General features: G+C 45.5%; 1 protein-coding gene across 3 annotated transcripts in view; it reads right to left on the bottom strand.

Annotated features, from left to right (window-relative positions):
• SLC2A9 (solute carrier family 2 member 9) overlaps window positions 1-16,564 on the bottom strand; it is a 292,047-nt gene that overhangs the window by 29,404 nt on the left and 246,079 nt on the right. Inside the window, exon 13 of one of the 3 annotated variants that reach the window (XM_088836484.1) lies at window positions 7,496-9,637. The exons of the other annotated variants lie outside the window; for them this stretch is intronic. Within the exon in view, the coding sequence (XP_088692610.1) occupies window positions 9,404-9,637 (234 nt within the window). The 3' untranslated portion in view covers window positions 7,496-9,403. Of the gene's footprint in view, window positions 1-7,495; window positions 9,638-16,564 lie in introns of those variants that run through there. 3 annotated transcript variants of the gene reach the window in all.

The following is a 16,564-nucleotide window of genomic DNA, read 5'->3' on the forward strand; positions in this document are numbered from 1 at the left end:
TCCATAAGTAAAAGTTTGATGCTATTCTTTTTAAAATTTATTTTATTTTTTAAAGTATTTTATTTTTAAAAATTTATTTATTTTAATTGGAGGCTAATTACTTTACAATATGGTAGTGGTTTTGTCATACATTGACATGAATCATCCATGGGCTTACATGTGTTCCCCATTCTGAACCCTCCTCCCACCTCCCTCCCCATCCCATCCCTCAGGGTCGTCCCAGTGCACCAGCCCTGAGCATCCTGTATCATGCATCGAACCTGGACTGGCGATCTGTTTCACATATGATAATATACATGTTTCAGTGCTAGACTCTCAAATCATCCCACCCTCGCCCTCTTCCACAGAGTCCAAAAGACTGTTCTATACATCTGTGTCTGTTTTGCTGTTTTGCATGTAAGGTTATCATTACCATTTTTCTAAACTCCATATATATGCATTAGTCTACTGATGCTATTCTTATGTTATCATTCTATGGCCACTGATTGAAAGTCACATCCCAAACACTTCCCGGCATGGCTCCACGTTCCAAGAGTTTGCACTACACTTATCACCACTGGATTTGTTTTTGTGGCATATATATCCTTCTACTTGAATGTCAGTTTCGTTATAGTTGGAAATTGTTTTCTGTACCCTCATTATCCCCAGCACCTGGGACACTGCAGGACAGAGTAAGTGCCCTGTGTATTAAAAGTGGTGAGTCACTATCTTATAGAAATGGTGGCCAGTTTTGTGACCTTGGGCAAGTTGTCTTTCTAAGTCTTAGCTTCTTCTGGGCTAAAGTAGGACAATAATACCTGGAGATTCAGCTTGACTTCAGGCATCTCCAAGGAGGCCTCAAGGAGATGCCTCGAAGGGTAAGGTTTTTGAAGACTCACTATGGTCTGACTTTCAGCCTTAAAGATGAAATCTTCTTATACCTGAGCTTTAGTTGGACCGGGAAAGACTCTTTCCTACTATTCTCACAAGAGACTGATATATAAGCCAGGAATGGTGATTTACTAATTTGTGCTATGAAAAACAGAATTACTGAGAAAAATCAGAGTTCAAATTGATTTCAGCATTTTGCTGGAAGCCAAATTATAATGTGAAGCCTGTCAGGGCATTATGGAATGAGAAAAGGGGGCATGAGTCAATTGGTCTAAATATTTGTCATTTCTGGCATCTGGCTTTGAGAATTATGCATTCATTTCCAAAATCAGGAGGACTGGACAGGCTGGATCTATAAGTCAGGGCCTTCTTACCTTTGAGGAGACTGATGGTCTCTGCCCTGTGATGATTCAAGTTTTGTTTTCAGGCTTTCACAGCTGATCATCATCACCTTATGAGAGACAGAGCTTACCTTGAACTCTGCGAGTTTTAGTTTTATCTTTTAAACTTTCCCATCTTCTGGTTTGCTGGGGGCTCCCTCCTTGATTCTAGGCGACTCTGAGAAAGTTGTCAATTAGATTGCACCACCCCCTGCCTGCCACTTCTGAGTTGAGCATCTTAGCCACTCATCATCCCTGGCCACAGTGGTTGACCTAGGGACATGAATGTGAGCTGAGTAGCGCAATCAAAATCTTTTTGTTTGCTATCTGGACACTGGGGAACGGTAGACTATTTGCAAAGCTGGCCACAATAACCCCTCCCATCCCCTGTGCCCCTTTGCAATGTGACTTTAGCCACCTCCCATGAAGAGGTGGAGTCTAGTTCCCCTCCTCTTGAATTTGGGCTGATCCCTTGAGTTGTTTTGATCAGTCAAAGAGATGCTTTTTGAGTTCTGAACCTCAGCCTCTAGAGGCTTTGCAGATTCTATTCTCACTCTTGGAATCCTGTTGCCTTGTGAACAAGCCAGGCTGCAGCTGCTTTGAGATTAAAACACTGGATGCAGACAGAGATGATGGAGAGAGAAGCCCAGACGTCCCAGCTATTCCAGCTATCTCAGTTGAGGCCCCTGACACATGAATCAGGCCATCTGAGACCAATCAGCCTCCTGCTGACACCATCTGTCTACAAATGCCTGGTCAGCTCCAGAAGATGCCACGTGGATTCAAAGAACTACCCAGCTGATCCTCACCTGACCTGCTGACCCACACAACTGAGAGCAGAAAAATGGCTGTTCCTCTAGCTAACCAATTTTCGTGGTGTTTTGTTGATAGCCCTAGAAATATGATTTTTTTCCTCCCATTGGAGACCAAGCTGAGAAGGTGCAAGGCTGGGGCTACAGGAGGCTGCTATACTGAGAGATTCAGAAGGGATAAATAAGCAGAGACCAGCAGAATGGAGAGATGACGGGGTTGGAACCATGAATGGTATTATTTGAGTCCCTGAATCCAGGCAAGACTTAAGATGGCTGCCTTACTAGCTTCCCTGTTGGGCAAAAGAAAAACTTTGTGCTTTAGTTTTTAAGTTAGTATGAGCTAGGCTTCTGTCACCTGACAATTAAGGAGTCCTAATTGTGAGAGTGGCATCACCGACTCTGTGGACATGAGCTTGAGTGAACTCCGGGAGTTGGTGATGGACAGGGAGGCCTGGTGTGCTGTGATTCATGGGGTTGCCGAGAGTTGGACACGACTGAGCTACTGAAGTGAACTGAACTGAATTGTGAGAGTTGGACTGTGAAGAAAGCTGATTGCCGAAGAATTGATGCTTTTGAACTGTGGTGTTGGAGAAAAGTCCCTTGGACTGCAAGGAGAATCAACTAGTCCATTCTAAAGGAGATCAATCCTGGGTGTTCATTGGAAGACTGATGCTAAAGCTGAAACTCCAATACTTTGGCCACCTCATGCAACGAGTTGACTCACTGGAAAAGAGTCTGATGCTGGGAGGGATTGGGGGCGGGAGGAGAAGGGGATGACAGAGAATGAGATGGCTGGATGGCATCACCAACTCTGTGGACATGAGTTTGAGTGAACTCCGGGAGTTGGTGATGGACAGGGAGGCCTGGCGTGCTGTGATTCATGGGGTCGCGGAGAGTCGGACACGACTGAGCGACTGAACTGAACTGAACTGAATTGATACACATTCCTTGGCCGGGTGTGTTGTTTGCTTGCTGTTGTTGTTTTAGTCACTGAGTCATGTCCGACTCTTTGTGACCCCATGGAATGTAGCCCGCCAGGCTCCTCTGTCCATGGGATTCTCCAGGCAAGAATACTGGAGTGGGTTGCCACTTCCTCCTTCAGGGGATCTTCACGACCCAGCGATTGAATTGCATCTCCTGCATTGGCAGGTGCATTTTTTACCTCTGAGCCACCAGGGCTTCCAGGTTTCAGCAACATTTTACTGTCCTAATGACTTCTGGTATCTTCTAAGTATATCAGTCAAAGTTCCTTGATTAAAAACAAACCTCATTCACAATTTATTCATTCAGCTCTCTGGTTATTACTCTCCACGATGCAGGGACTGTGGTTACTGCTAGGGATTTAGCAGGTGACCAGGTGGTGCTAGTGGTAAAGAACCTACCTGCCAATGCAGGAGATTCGAGGGATGTGGGTTCAATCCCTGAGTCGGGAAGATCCCCTGGATTAAGAAATGGCAACCCACTCCAGTATTCTTGCCTGGAGAACCCCATGGACAGAGGAGAATGGCAGGCTATAGTCCATAGGGTCGCAGAGAGTTGGGCACGACTGAAGCGAAGCATTCTTCTTCACGACACATTGGGTGTCCCCAGTGCCCACTTCAGGCTGTTTAGTTAGAACTGGGTTAAATTACAAGAAGGTAAAGAAATGGGCACTATGAGCACATCCACAACCCACCCCAGAGTTTTGCTGTGAGAACCAAAGGGGATAACGTGTGTGAAAACACCTAACCTCATTCCAGCATAAAAATATTTATTTTTATTTTTGCTCATGGGATGAAACCACAAGCCCATTTCTGAAGGATCTGATCCTATCACTGAAAATTCTTTCATGTAGCTGTTCTTTTCTACTTCTAAGTCTTACTCAGAGCGCAACATTCTCAGTTTGCCAAATAGTGGGGTAGTGAATAGCAGAGATGTGTCTGCTCTAAATTCAAGAGGCATACAGTCCTGGAACTCCTGGAGGTCTGGGCTTCCAACACACTTCTGAAATACGGCCTCCGTCTTTTCACCACCCACACTTCTGCTGAGAATCCAAGTTTTTTTTTTTTTTTTCTTTGCCTTTATTACTTCCAAGTTCTAGTTCTTGGCTGAGACAAACTGCAGTCCCCAAATGCTGTGATTTAATGAGAGGAAATTTACTTGACATACTGTACAAATTTGCCAGGGGAAGTCATTCTGGTAAAGATAATTACATCCACATCTTAGTGTAAATTACAGCAAATGTTTGAAACTGTGAGCAGCTGCTGAGTTCTGTCACTCAACACGACCTCCCTCCTTTGGGGCGCACAACCAGCTAATGAAAGTCCAGTGGAAGAAAAATGAGAAGTCTGATAATAACCATCTGACCGACCCAAGTTCCATCATTTATTCAATTGAGAAGTAGTATCAGAATAGAGTGCTTCCTGCATAGGCCGAAGTCAAACAGCCACAGATGGAAGCTGTTGGGGAGGGCTTGGTCCCAGGCATATCTAGGAGGTGGAGTTGTGCCACAGTTATGATTTTTCAGTCTAGACCAAAACTAGTGACCAGCCTCATCTCCTGCTCTTGTCCTCACATCCCCCTTGTTTGGTCACACCAATAGTTTGCTGTTCTCTGAATATGCCATTTACTAGTTTACTCTCATGCCATTGGCCCTTTTGTTTCAAACCTTCTTCCTGTTTTCTCAGTCTCATGAAAGCCTAACCTTCATCTGACATGCAGCTCACATGCTTTCATTCAAAAGAATCTGTCTTAATCACCCCAAGCAACAGTCATTCTGCCCTTAGGGCTCCCATCACACCTTCTTCACAACTGTGTCATGGCATTTATTCATTGAGTCAATATGTAATGAGCAGTTACCCAGAAGAGGGGGTCCTAAGGTGGATCAGTTATTTTCTTGTAGGATTCCAGAGTCTAGTAGGGGAGACACTCAAGTTAAAAAAAAGACCACCACAATTCCAATGCAGTGATTCATCATGAGAAACGCTGGGCTGGATGAATCGCAAGCTGGAATCAAGATTGCCGGGAGAAATATCAATAACCTCAGATATGCAGATGACACCACCCTTATGGCAGAAAGTGAAGAACTAAAGAGTCTTTTGATGAAAGTGAAAGAGGAGAGTGAAAAAGTTGGCTTAAAGCTCAACATTCAGAAAACTAAGATCATGGCATCTGGTCCCATCACTTCATGGTAAATAGATGGGAAACAGTGGAAACAGTGTCAGACTTTATTTTTTTGGGCTCCAAAATCACTGCAGATGGTGACTGCAGCCATGAAATTAAAAGACGCTTACTCCTTGGAAAGAAGGTTATGACCAACCTAGACAGCATATTAAAAAGCAGAGACATTATTTTGCCAACAAAGGTCCATCTAGTCAAGGCTATGGTTTTTCCAGTGGTCATGTATGGACGTGAGAGTTGGACTATAAAGAAAGCTGAGTGCTGAAGAATTGATGCTTTGAACTGTGTTGTTGGAGAAGACTCCTGAGAGTCCCTTGGACTGCAAGGAGATCCAACCAGTCCATCCTAAAAGAGATCAATCCTGGGTGTTCATTGGAAGGACTGATGTTGAAGCTGAAACTCCAATACTTTGGCCACCTGATGTGAAGAACTGACTCATGTGAAAAGATCCTGATGTTAGGAAAGATTGAAGGCAGGAGGAGAAGCGGACAACAGAGGATGAGATCGTTGGATGGTGTCACTGACTCAATGGACATGAGTTTGAGTAAAGTCCGGGAGTTGGTGATGGACAGGGAGGCCTGGTGTGCTGCAGTCCATGGGGTCGCAAAGAGTTGGACACAACTTAAAGACTGTACTGAGCTGAATCCTCAAGGAGGCTAGATTGGGCTTCCACAAATGATGATATTAGCACATTACAAGGGAAAACCCTGGAGTACAGGTGCTTATTAAGCTTCTGCTTGTGTCACATTTTCTGATATCTCAGTTCATGGCCAAATCCAGACTCAGTAAGTAGGTAATTATACAAGAGCATGCATACTTGGAGGCCTGATTCACTGGGTTGATATTTCCACAACCCACCACAGACAAGTAGATGTCAGGTGGTCACAGTAGAAGGGATGAGGGATACATATTAAAGTCACTGTTCTGTAGACAAGGGGCTGGGGCCAAATTCCTGAGGTCCCTAAACTTGGCTGGGTTTGGAGCTGGAAGAACTCCAAGGGTTTGGATCAAATTAAATGAATCCAATAATATGTACTTCATAGATTATCTTCAGCATTGTAAGCAACAATGTGAAAGTATTTTGCAAGCTTATAAAGAAGAAAAAATAGATCGTTAGGTAGAAATCCCAGATCAGCACCAAAGACAGCTCCCAGACTACCTCAAAGCTGCAGTAACTACACAACATGAATATGAATCCATGCTGCCTTATCACAGAGGCACCTGTGCCCCGGAGAAACAGATTGCTGACTGTCTAAATTCTTGGGCTTGCTTCATATATTCTCATTAACCTTGGACTCTTTCCTGTCATGACCCAGATGAATTGAATTTGGGTTTAGACAGGAGGATTTGATTCAGTGATCAGTGCAAAGAAATAGAAGAAAACAATAGAATGGGAATGACTAGAGATCTCTTCAAGAAAATTAGAGATACCAAGGGAACATTTCATGCAAAGATGGGCTCGATAAAGGACAGAAATGGTACGGACCTAACAGGAGCAGAAGATATTAAGAAGAGGTGGCAAGAATACACAGAAGAACTGTACAAGAAAGATCTTCACGACCAAGATAATCATGATGGTGTGATCACTCACCTAGATCCAGACATCTGGAATATGAAGTCAAGTGGGCCTTAGAAAGCATCACTGCAAACAAAGCTAGTGGAGGTGATGGAATTCCAGTTAAGCTATTTCAAATCCTGAAAGATGATGCTGTGAAAGTGCTGCACTCAATATGCCAGCACATTTGGAAAACTCAGCAGTGGCCACAGGACTGGAAAGGGTCAGTTTTCATTCCAATCTCAAAGAAAGGCAATACCAAACAATGCTCAAACTACTGCACAATTGCACTCATCTCACATGCTAGTAAAGTAATGCTGAAAATTCTCCAAGCCAGGCTTCAGCAATACGTGAACTGTGAAATTCCAGATGTTCAAGCTGGTTTTAGAAAAGGCAGAGGAACCAGAGATCAAATTGCCAACATCCTCTGGATCATGCAAAAAGCAAGAGAGTTCCAGAAAAAACATCTATTTCTGCTTTATTGACTATGCCAAAGCCTTTAACTGTGTGGGTCACAATAAACTGTGGAAAATTCTGAAAGAGATGGGAATACCAGACTACCTGACCTGCCTCTTGAGAAACCCGTATGCAGGTCAGGAAACAACAGTTAGAACTGGACATGGAACAACAGACTGGTTCCAAATAGGAAAAGGAGGACGTCAAGGCTGTATACTGTCACCTTGCTTATTTAACTTATATGCAGAGTACATCATGAGAAACGCTAGGCTGGAAGAAGCACAAGCTGGAATCAAGATTGCTGGGAGAAATATCAATAACCTCAGATATGCAGAGGACACCACCCTTATGAAGTGAAGAGGAACTAAAAAGCCTCTTGATGAAAGTGAAAGAGGAGAGTGAAAAAGTTGGCTTAAAGCTCAACATTCAGAAAACTAAGATCATGGCCTCCGGTCCCATCACTTCATGGCAAATAGATGGGGAAACAGTGGAAACAGTGTTAGACTCTATTTTTTGGGGCTCCAAAATCACTGCAGATGGTGAGTGCAGCCATGAAATTAAAAGATGCTTACTCCTTGGGAGGAAAGTTATGACCAACCTAGATAGCATATTAAAAAGCAGAGATATTACTTTGCCAACCAAGGTCCGTCTAGTCAAGGCTATGGTTTTTCCAGTGGTCATGTATGGATCTGAGAGTTGGACTGTGAAGAAAGCTGAGCGTTGAAGAATTGATGTTTTTGAACTGTGGTGTTGGAGAAGGCTCTTGAGAGTCCCTTGGACTGCAAGGAGATCCAACCAGTTCATTCTAACGAAGACCAGTCGTGGGTGTTCATTGGAAGGACTGAGGCTGAGGCTGAAACTCCAATATTTTAGCCACCTCATGCGAAGAGTTGACTCACTGGAAAAGACCCTGATGCTTGGAGGGATTGCGGGCAGGAGGAGAAGGGGACGACAGAGAATGAGATAGCTGGGTGGCATCACAGACTCGATGGACATGAGTTTGAGTGAACTCCGGGAGATGGTGATGGACAGGGAGGCCTGGTGTGCTGTGATTCATGTGGTTGCAAAGAGTCGGACACGACTGAGTGACTGGACTGAACAGAACTTAGACATAAGGAAGAGAAACCCCAAATAAGAGTAAGAGAGAAGCAAGAGAGAAATTTTGACTCTCACACCAAAGGTTATTGCTAGACAGTTCAGGACTGTTACAGCAACTCTGTTCCATGAAGTCTAGACTTGGGACTCTTATTGCTCACTGCTGTGTATCCTTAAGGTGTGACCTGCAACATCAGGTCTAGGTGGGTGATCAGTGCTCCTGTAACTACATCTACACTGTTTCATTTGCTCCTTCCTCCGATAAAAGCAATTCTTCTGGTGCACACTATGGACCAGAAATAGACTAAAGGGTGTTACATGTGTGATAGTGGAAGTCAGTAATCTTGAAATCCTGAGATGAGAATCATTCTTAATATTGCCCTTTTCAATTGAATGGAGTTCCATTTATGGTCCTGCTTCTCTCAGCTTCTGGAAGTTACTTCTCATATCTGCCTCTCCAGGTCTTCTATATTGATCCCCTTTATGCCCCCTGTGAGCACATCTGGTACTCAGAAAAGATGTTTTGGGAGAGCCCCCCGGGGATGGCCTGGGAGAGGTAGAACCTGGAGGGTGGTGGATAGGGAGCAGCCTCTCCTGAGTCTGAGATCCACAAAGTAGAGTCAAAGATTGGAAAAGGGCACTGATTAGGAGGCATGAAAACCTTCATCTGGAATCAGTGCCAAGGGTCCCTAAAGGCTTTAGGATCTAGGCTGAGGGCAGCTCAAGGCTACTACTGTTAGAGCTGGGATTGGAAGTCCTTTGAGTCCTCTGTCAGACCAGATCGTTGACCTTTGAGAAAGCATTCAAATGCTGTGTCACCAATTTCATTTTGAAACCACGGGCTAAGTCGTGAAGAAGGCCTCATGGATCTCTACAGAAGAATACTGGGTCCACTGAAAGACAGGGCGATTCCAGCTGCCAGAATACTGGGCAATTCACTGTGAAGAAATCCCAAATGGGTTGCAATATTAGATTAGCAAAGGCTTATTTTTAAATATTTCATCAGGCTAAACTTGCAGGGGACTCTCTGCTTTTAAAATGGTGAGCCCGTCCATTCAGACGACATTGTTTTTGACTCAGTTCTCCAGTGCAGAGGAGGAGTCTGGTTCAGGCCGTATGTTCGTCTTATCATCAGTTACTGCGGAGTCAGTTTTCCCCTCTGGTGGGTATGCCTTGTTCCTGTTGGCGAATGCCTGGCTGATTTCTGCATGGGTTCTGTTTTTGGTCTCAGGCAGGACAAAATGCAAATAGAGAGCACCTGTGAAGCAGATTGCAGCAAAAACCAGGAAACAGTAGGTGTCCAGACTTTTCTGCAGAAAGGCAGAGACAAAAAGGCATCAGAAAGACAATCGCTAGACTGATTGCAAAACCATCTCTGGGCTGAGTTTTTAAGAAATAGTTTCCCATCCCTGGATCAACATTTCTGGATTAAACACAGCATGTGTGAGGCTGCCTCCACAGGCCAAGGTGCCTTACAAATGTCTACCTGAGATGGTCTCACATGAGGCACACATGAATCAGCTTCAAACCCTGGCAAAGATGAGGAAGTGGCAGTTTTTATTTATTTTGAAAACAAGGCGTATAAAAATGAATCATCATGGGGACTTCCCCAGGTAAGTCCAGTTGCTAAGACTCTGAGCTCCCAATGCAGGGAGCCTGGGTTTCATCCCCGGTCAGGGAACTAGATCTCAGCTGCTGCAACTAAAGATTCCACATCCGGCAACAAAGATCAAAGATCCTGCATGCTGCAACTAAGACCTGGCATAGCCAAATAAATAAATATTAAAAAAATTAATCATCACAAAAGCAAAATACGGTGCTTGCTGAATGTTATCCTACGTTCATATTTACCATTAGCCACATTCCGCCCTCCAAACCCCCGCTACTATACACATGAGAAAAGTGTGATGTCAAAAGGGAAGTGAAATTCCCCAGTTGATAAGAAAATTACAGAGCATAGGCTAGGTCAAGATAGCACTGTTTTTTCTAATATACAAAAGATGTAATTCACTGATTGCTATCCTGATACAGCTTCACACAAATAAGAGAGACTAGAAAAAAGAGAAATGTTGAATGCAATCACCCAACAGTACTTTACATATCCTGATTATAGCACTTAATGCGTGGACGGGAATGACCCTGGCCACTGCACTAGACCTTGAGCTTCTTCATGACTCGGTCACCTCAAGGACTTCTGTGTCTATCCAGTGCCTGGCTTGTAGTAGTTGATCAATAAATGTTTGTTAGATAAAAGACTTTACAGGTTCCAGTTGTCAGGGCAAAGACTTTTTCATTCCACAAACGTCTGTTGATTCAAAGATAACACTGTCTTTGAATGATATTTCACAGTCAGCGATATCATGATTTTAGTCAATTACACGCTACTATTTGATTCCACAAACACTTGATTTTGACACATGACATAGTGTTGAAGGGCTTGATCTCTGGATCACCTCCTAGATCTACCGTTTGCTGACTCTGAGGCTCTTGGTGCCTCAGTAAATGAGGCAGAATGAGGCTGTAAAATGAGATAATAATGGGAGTTGAAGGCTGTTGTAAGGATTAAATGAGACATTCTCTGTAGAAGTCATAGAGCAGTTCTGGATGGCATAAACATTCCACACCTCGGAGGGCTTGTCTAGAAGGGTATGTGCCTTCCACTTGTCCACAGAGATTCCAGGAACAGAACAGAGAATAGAAAGCATGGGCTCTGCAGTCAGTTGGGTGGCATTCAAATCCTGACTCCATCATTTACACAAGGTGTCAACACTGAAGATGTGCCATTTAAGACAGAACTTCAAAGCACTGATGGAAGTTTCCTCATTTATAACACGGTCTATACCACATGTTGCTTTGAAGATGGAATGAGATGTATTCACCTTGGCTTTCAACATCCCCGCTTGTACGCTGAATGGGCATCTTGACTTACTGAATCTCAGCAGAGCCCCTAGACCTGTTCCTGCTCTGGTCTTACTCACCTCAGTTGATGGCACCTCCATCCTTCCATTTGCTTAGACCAACTAAACACTTTTTCTGTCTCACACCTACATCTGATGCATCAGGAAATCATGTCATCTCTACCCTGATGTATATTCTGAATATGAGCACTTGTTACCACTTATACTGCTACCGTTTTGGTTCAAGTTATCATCATCTCTGGGCTTCCCTGATGGCTCAGTGGTAAAGAATTTGTCTGCAATGCAGGAGATGCAGGTTCGATCCCTAGGTCTGGAAGATGCCCTGGAGGAGGGCATGGCAACCCACTCTAGTGCCCTTGCCTGGAAAATCCCATGGACAGAGGACCCTGGTGGGCTATAGTCCATGGATTCACAAATAGTCAGACATGATTGAAGTGACTGAGCATGCACACACATCATCGTCTCTGGGTCAGATTGTTAGTACAACTTCTCAATGGCTTTTTCTGCTTCTCTGGTGTCCCCACCTAGTATTATCCTCACGAGAGAAGCCACAGTGATTCTGTGAAGCAAAAGACAGAGTGTCGGGACTTCCCTGGTTGTCCAGTGGTTAGGAATCTGCCTTGCAATGCAGAGGATGTGATTTCCATCCCTGGAGGGGGAACTGAGATCCCACATGCTGCTGCTGCTGCTAAGTCGCGTCAGTCGTGTCCGACTCTGTACGACCCATAGACGGAAGCCCACCAGGCTCCCCTGTCCCTGGGATTCTCCAGGCAAGAACACTGGAGTGGGTTGCCATTTCCTTCTCCAATGCATGAAAGTGAAAAGTGAAAGTGAAGTCGCTCAGTCGTGTCTGACCCTCAGCGACCCCACAGACTGCAGCCTACCAGGGTCCCCCGTCCATGGGATTTTACAGGCAAGAGTACTGGAGTGGGGTGCCATTGCCTTCTCTGCCACATGCTGCAGAGCAACTAAACCCATGCACTTCAACTACTGAACAACAACCAGAAAGCCTGTGAACCATGACAGAAAGATCCCACGTGCTGCAACTAAGGACCCGATGCAAATAAATAAATATTTTAAAAAAGAGCATGCCACTCCTCTGCTCCAGACGCATCATGACATCCCAAGTCACGTGAGCAAAGCCCAAGTCCTTACCATGGGCTCTAAGCCCAGCCACCATTCAGCCCCCTGACTTCTCTGCCCTCCCTCTCCCACGCTGTTTCTCTGCTCCCACTACTCTGCCTTCCTGACACTCCTCCAGTATCCTGCCTCAGGACCTTTGCACCTGCTCTTCCCTTTCCCTGGAATAATCTTCACTTGTCTGCACATCTCACTTCTCTTCATTTCAGCTTTCTTTCTCAGAGAAGTTCTTCCAGCTTCTGCTTCTAAAGGGCTTCCCCAGCTCTCCACTTACCCTTCTTCACTGCTTACAAATCACTCTCCACTCCCCAGCAGGATCCTTCGTTAACCCTCTCCCCCACCAGGAGGTGGGCTGCCGGAGGACAGGCGTTGTTATTTTTCCTGAGTCTCCAGAACCTGGGAGACCGTTTGACACATGGTAGGTGCTCCAGAAGTGTTCACTGGGTGTATAGACACACTGAGGCTCAGCGCAACTCCCTGCCTACCCTGGCCACATGTGGAGATGCCTGGGACTTCTCAGAGCTGTCACCTGCAGAGCTGTCACCGGCTTGGCTTCCTTTCTCACAAGACCCAAAGGGTGGAGCCAGGATTTTTCTCACCATGTCACAGAATTGAGCCAAGAGACTTCCAGTACTGCGGGCACATTGGGAAGGAACACTGCCCACCTTGGGACTCTCGGAAGCCAAGCTGATAGGAAGGCCAGGTGAGTGGGCCCACTTCCAGGGCACAGGCTCTGCCCCACTGACCCTCAGAGGAAAAGTCTGGCCAGGTCACCCTTATGGGGGGCAGAACTTGCAGCAGACATGCATGCCCCACAGTTCAGTTCAGTTCAGTTCAGTTCAGTCGCTCAGTCGTGTCCGACTCTCCGCGACCCCATGAATCACAGCACGCCAGGCCTCCCTGTCCATCACCAACTCCCGGAGTTCACTCAAACTCATGTCCACAGAGTCGGTGATGCCATCCAGCCATCTCATTCTCCGTCGTCCCCTTCTCCTCCCGCCCCCAACCTTTCCCAGCATCAGAGTCTTTTCCAGTGAGTCAACTCGTCTCATGAGGTGGCCAAAGTATTGCAGTTTCAGCTTTAGCATCAGTCCCTCCAATGAACATCCAGGATTGATCTCCTCCAGAATGGACTGGTTGGATCTCCTTGCAGTATAAGGGACTCTCAAGAGTCTTCTCCAACACCACAGTTCAAAAGCATCGATTCTTCGGCGGTCAGCCTTCTTCACAGTCCAACTCTCACATCCATACATGACCACGGGAAAAACCATTGCCTTGACTAGATGGACCTTGGTTGGCAAAGTAATGTCTCTGCTTTTTAATATACTATCAAGGTTGGTCATAACTTTCCTTCCAAGGAGCAAGCGTCTTTTAATTTCATGAGAACCCCCCAATCCTAGAGCTGGCTCCGCAGACACCTGCTCTTTAATGAGAAGCATCATTAGGAGGGTGTTGGGAGGTGGTTGGAGACCAGAGAGGAGAGAAGAGAATGGGATAGATAGGCATCACCTCTGCCGGGTTGGTGGAGCTGGAGCTTTTCCACTGATGCGCACTTCCTGCCTCGGGAAAACAGATGGGTCCCTCTTTACAGGTGGGGAAATCAAGGCAGAGGGAGGTCATCCTGCTTGTCCAGGATGACACAGACAGCACAGCTCTGCAGGTGGTGGGTGAGAATGGGGCTGGAGAGGTGGAAGAGGCCAGCCTGATCTGACAGTGTGTGTGTGTGTGTGTGTGTGTGTGTGTGCAAGCTCAGTCATGTCTGGTTCTTTGTGACCCTATGGAGTGAAGCCAGCCAGGCTCCTCCGTCCAGGGAATTGTCCAGACCAGAATGTCGGAGTGGGTTGCCATTTCCTTCTTCAGGGGATCTTCCGGATCCACAGATAGAGCCTGCATCTCCTGCATTGGCAGGTGAATTCTTGACCACTGAGCCACCCTGGGAAGCCGGATCTCACAGCAGGGCTGCTGATGTAACACTGATCTAATGTTCCCACCCACCCTATGGCATGTGTGCTGCTTTCCCGATAAGAAAACTGAGAGGGATGCACCATGGGTGCGGTGTTCTAGACCCAAGAGGCAAAGCCGATTCAAACCTGGCCGTCTGTGCCCCAGCCGGTGTTCCTTATGCTGTGCTCACAGTCCAGAAAGTAAGGATGGGATCGAAGACGAGGAGGGACCTGGCTAATGAGTCAATGGGAAAACCCCAACTGTACAGCACAGGGAACTCTACTCAATGCTCTGTGGTGACCTAAATGAGAAGAGAATCTGAAAAAGAGGGAATATATGTACATGTATAGCTGATTCACTCTGCTGTACAGTAGAAGCTAACACAATGTTGTAAAGCAACTATACTTCAATAAAAATTAAATAAAGAAAAGAAAGCAGTCCTCAAAAAAAAAAAATAAGAAGAACGAGAAAGTCAATGAGAAAAAGAAGCCTTGGCCACGCGAAGCCCAGAGGTTCCTTCAGGAAGTCAGGGCCAGCACTGGAGAGGGCGGGAGGAGACCTGAATGGATGCGGAGCAGAATGGCTGGGAGCTGGAAGTTCACCCTGGTCCTGGCAGCTGAAGGACCTTCATCGGCATCTGCCCTAAATAATTTCCTGCCAGCAGTCATGTGGCGACCTGGCATTATTGCAAGTTGTGATTGCATTTAATCTGGGAAGAGAAATGCACTTATTAAGCACCTCCTGGGTGCCAGCAATATTACAGACATTATCTCATCTGATCCCTGTAGCTCACACTGTGATAGAGCCGTTTATCTTTCCTTTTTTTACAAAAGATGAAACTGAGGATTAGAGAGCTTCTGAAACTTGTCCAAGGCCTCATAGCTGTCCATGAGAGTCAGGATTCACACTGAAGTGGGCCCACTTGGGAGCTCACACTCTGTCCATTACCTCTGAGGACTCCCTTGCTGGTGTGTGTCTGTGTGTTTTGGGGAGGGGAGTAGATAACATGTTACTGGGATCCTTTGGTGTTTACGAACAGCAGTTGTGAAGCCAAACTTCCTAACCTTCTCTTACAGGTGAGAAAGTGAGGACCAGAAAGGACAAGTAATTTGCCTGTAGTTCCAGCTGGTGTCTGGATTTGAATCCAGTTTAACCTGATGTGGCACTTCCCAGGTGGCTCAGATGGTAAAGAACCCACCTGCCAATTCAGGAGATGCAGGTTGGATCACTGAGTTGGGAAGATCCTCTGGTGAAGGAAATGGCGACGCACTGCAGTATTCTTGCCTGGAAAACTCCATGGACAGAGGAGCCTGGCAGGCTACAGTCCACGGGGTCACAAAAAGTCAGACACGACTGAGTGACTGACACTTTTCCCTTTGACTTGATCTGGAGGCCATTGTCTCGCTTCCATTCCTGCCTCACTTGGGCCAATTGATTCAGTGCAGCAGGTCTGGCAAAGTACTGTCAGAAAATGTATGTGTCATTTTCCCTGTCTCCTCTTTTACTTTACAACAACTCAGAAATTCACCTTCTGCCCAGCTGCTCCTGAGAAGTTACCCAACCCCTCCTAAGTATGGATGGTGTGGGAGGGTCTGTCCAGTGTCCTCTGAACTTGGAGATTTTAGGCAGCACATCTGTAGTGAGAAGGACCCTGCCTAATTAAGCCACAGACCTCGCTCAATTCTAGATCAGACTCCAGCAAATATGCAGCTCATCATTGATGCTGGGGAGTGCCACAATCCATCTGGGCTTTATTTTCCCCATCAGTAAAATGGACATAATCATACTGGAGGTTTTCTGTGAAACACTTTCACATTCACAAACTTTGGTTCATAAATGTAAAAAAAACCTGACTACTCTAAACTCAAGAACATCTGTTCATCAAAAGCTACCACACAGAGATGTTTCTTTGGGACACTAGTCAACCTTCTCGGTCTGCTGGCTTTCCATATAAAGTCACTATTCTTTGACCCAACAAAACAAACAAACAAAAGGTACCATACAAAGAGTACAAGAGCCACAAATGGGGAAGTATTGTGATATATAATGAACAAAGATTTATACCCTGAATTAAAAAAGAAAAACTCTTTTGAGTCAATAAGAAAATGATGACCTTAATAGAAAAAAGGGCAGAATTTATGCTCGAGCATTTCACAGGAGAGGAAATACAAATGACAAATACACTGGTGAAAACAAATACCTTTGTTCTTAGTAATTCAGAATAATATGAGTTAA

This window comes from Moschus berezovskii, chromosome 5 (genome assembly GCF_049115385.1).
Source record: "Moschus berezovskii isolate FMDL1 chromosome 5, NW_MosBer_1.0, whole genome shotgun sequence".
NCBI classification, from domain to species: Eukaryota; Metazoa; Chordata; class Mammalia; order Artiodactyla; family Moschidae; genus Moschus; species Moschus berezovskii.